Genomic DNA, 2,488 nt, shown 5'->3' with positions numbered 1-2,488 from the left:
AAGCAGACTAAATTGAAACCAACTGGAAAGCCTGGGACTGAACTCCAACCATTAACTGGGATGAAAATCCAAGCTGTCTGCCCTTTACTAAACTACTTAGTTAATGCAGGTTAGCCAAATAAGAACACTTTAAAAATATGATTGCACTATGAACACACCTTTCAGTATATTTTTTGTGTGTGTATATTTTTGGTGTTGCACTGTCATTCACAGAATCAAAATCCAAACATTTATTAAGCAATCTCAAAAGGAAATCACAACAGTAAACTGCTGTATCATAGTATGTAGAGAAAGTGGAGGAGGACTCATTTTAAAAAACGTTTAGTTAGCATGTTGATAAACTCCTTTTCTTGGTATTTCTGGACCAAAGAACCACTAGTGTTACACTTTCACGCTTCACTAAATGAAAGGTTGTGCTAGATAATAAATCTCATCACTTATGAACAGCCTAATCTAATTTAAATTTGTAAATAAAAATACACTGAGCATTTGTATCACACTCTTATTTTTCTCCTGCAAAACAGTTTTCTTTATTTTTCAAATGCAGAAGAGGTCTGAGATCTTCAGCTAGCTGAATCTTCAGTTTGGGTCCTCAGCATCTTTAGCTTTTTTTCCAGCCTTTCCATCCATTCATTTCTGAGTCTAGGAACATGATATAAAGATCTGTATGAACAAAAAGGTTTCAGTTTTTCATGACAGATACCAGATTTCTCTGCTTAGCAGTTCTCTACCATGGGTACAGTTCCACCAGCAGTAATGATTAAAGTAGAACTATCAAAATCAGGAATATAGTTTGATATTCCTGGGAATACCATTTAAGTCAAATTTTAAACCTAATGTGAGCATTGAGGCTTATATTCTTTACTAGTTTTTAATCTCTCATGCCCCCTGTTTGACAAAAGGTCTTTTTAGGTCATCCTTTATTTCTCCAGATTCACTGCTGCCACCTGATGGACAATATCATACTTTTTTTAGGGGTATAGGTTGTAGCTGTGTTGGTCTAAGGACATAGGCAGACAAGGTTCTTTGGGTGAATCTGATATTTTTTATTATACCAACTTAAATAGTTGGACATTTTTTTTCTTTACTATTCATTGCATCCAGGAAGAGCACACACCAACTGCAGAGGCGTCCTCAGCCTGACGAAGGGTTTTTAAACCCGACAGCTTGCTAAACAATTTTTTTCCCAACTAATTAAGTTTGTCTAATAAAATATATCAGATTCACCCAAACAATCCTGTCTATACTTTTTTAGGAACTCATTAAAAATGAGTACACATTGTGCAGAGATGATAAAGTCTCCAACAGTACTTGGTAGTGAAGCACTAGACAGACTATGCATACTGAAGCTGCTTTTACAAATATACCAGATATTTAGGAGTGAGATGGCAATTAGTTTTTATTACATCAGAGCAGAACAGGATCAAGCCCCACTGTACTAGACACTGCACTGACTCATAATGAGATCTTCCTCCCCTAAAATAGACAAAAGTGAGAAAATGTTACTAATGGAGAACAGAGGCCTGGAGAAACTAAGTGAAGGGATGAAAAAAAACCACAAGGTATGCTTTTTCGTGGGAAAAATGTGTCTTTAATTTGTAGGAAGAACTAGTGTGAAGAATTATCTTAGTGAGAATAAGACAGTTTGTAATTTTCACACACTAGGGGTGCCTGTACACATGCTGTGAGGCTTAGGCTACTCCAATGTAGTGATTACGGTAATATGATGTGCCGATTACAGTGCATCGGAGCACACTCAATTAATTGAGTCTGCTGGAGTGTGGTACTTACCACGCTCCAGCCAGCCTCCAAGTCTTGTGTATCAGCATCCCCGCACTTCAAAATGGCAGCAGGGACACTTAAACCAAAGCTTGTTTAAGCTTTAGTTCAAATGTCCCTGCTGCTACTTTGAAGTTAGGGGATTCTGATACACGAGGCAGTGTGGGGCTTTAATTAGATCAGCTCTTGGGGCTGCTCTAATTAGTGCCCCCCCCCAGCCTTGAAGCATGCATAAAAGTGCCCTAACAGACTCTAAAGTTTACCTAAATCTGCTAACACTAATTGCCTTTTCTTTGTGCCAAGAGAGGTAATAAGTGGTTTTTCACTGCCCGTTCACGGCATGCAGAGCTAATTTCGTGGGCATTTTGCAGCAGCCTCACCACTGAGTGGTGCAGGGGCCCTGGTGGCTACATCCCTTGCCACTGAATGGCACCCAAACACTTTTCCTTTCTCGATTGGTGCCTTCACTTAGTCTACATTACTAGCTCAGCCTCTCAGTAGCTCTTACAAATCACATGCTATATGGCGGCAGCGATTGCCATGCTTTCTTTGTATTCTGGTAAGCATTTTTTTTGGTTGATTCCATGGGAAATCATGGCTAATGTCATTTTTTCACAGTGATCACAGAGATTGCCATGTTTTGCGGTTTTCACAAAAATCGCAAAACCGCAATTTAAGTAGATCCTTAGTAATAAGCTGTATCAGTCAG

The 2,488-nt window shown here is 38.9% G+C and overlaps 1 protein-coding gene across 1 annotated transcript in view; it reads right to left on the bottom strand.

Annotated features, from left to right (window-relative positions):
- Positions 1-516: 516 nt before the first annotated feature.
- The window catches only part of LOC112549372 (protein FAM240B-like), a 3,317-nt gene continuing 1,345 nt past the window's right edge, over positions 517-2,488 (bottom strand). The window contains exon 2 of the mRNA XM_025197640.1: positions 517-663. Within this exon, the coding sequence (XP_025053425.1) occupies positions 564-663 (100 nt within the window). The 3' untranslated portion in view covers positions 517-563. The remainder of the gene's footprint in view (positions 664-2,488) is intronic.

This window comes from Alligator sinensis, unplaced genomic scaffold (genome assembly GCF_000455745.1).
Source record: "Alligator sinensis unplaced genomic scaffold, ASM45574v1 scaffold240_1, whole genome shotgun sequence".
NCBI classification, from domain to species: domain Eukaryota; kingdom Metazoa; phylum Chordata; order Crocodylia; family Alligatoridae; genus Alligator; species Alligator sinensis.
This window is presented reverse-complemented; position numbering and strand designations above follow the sequence as displayed.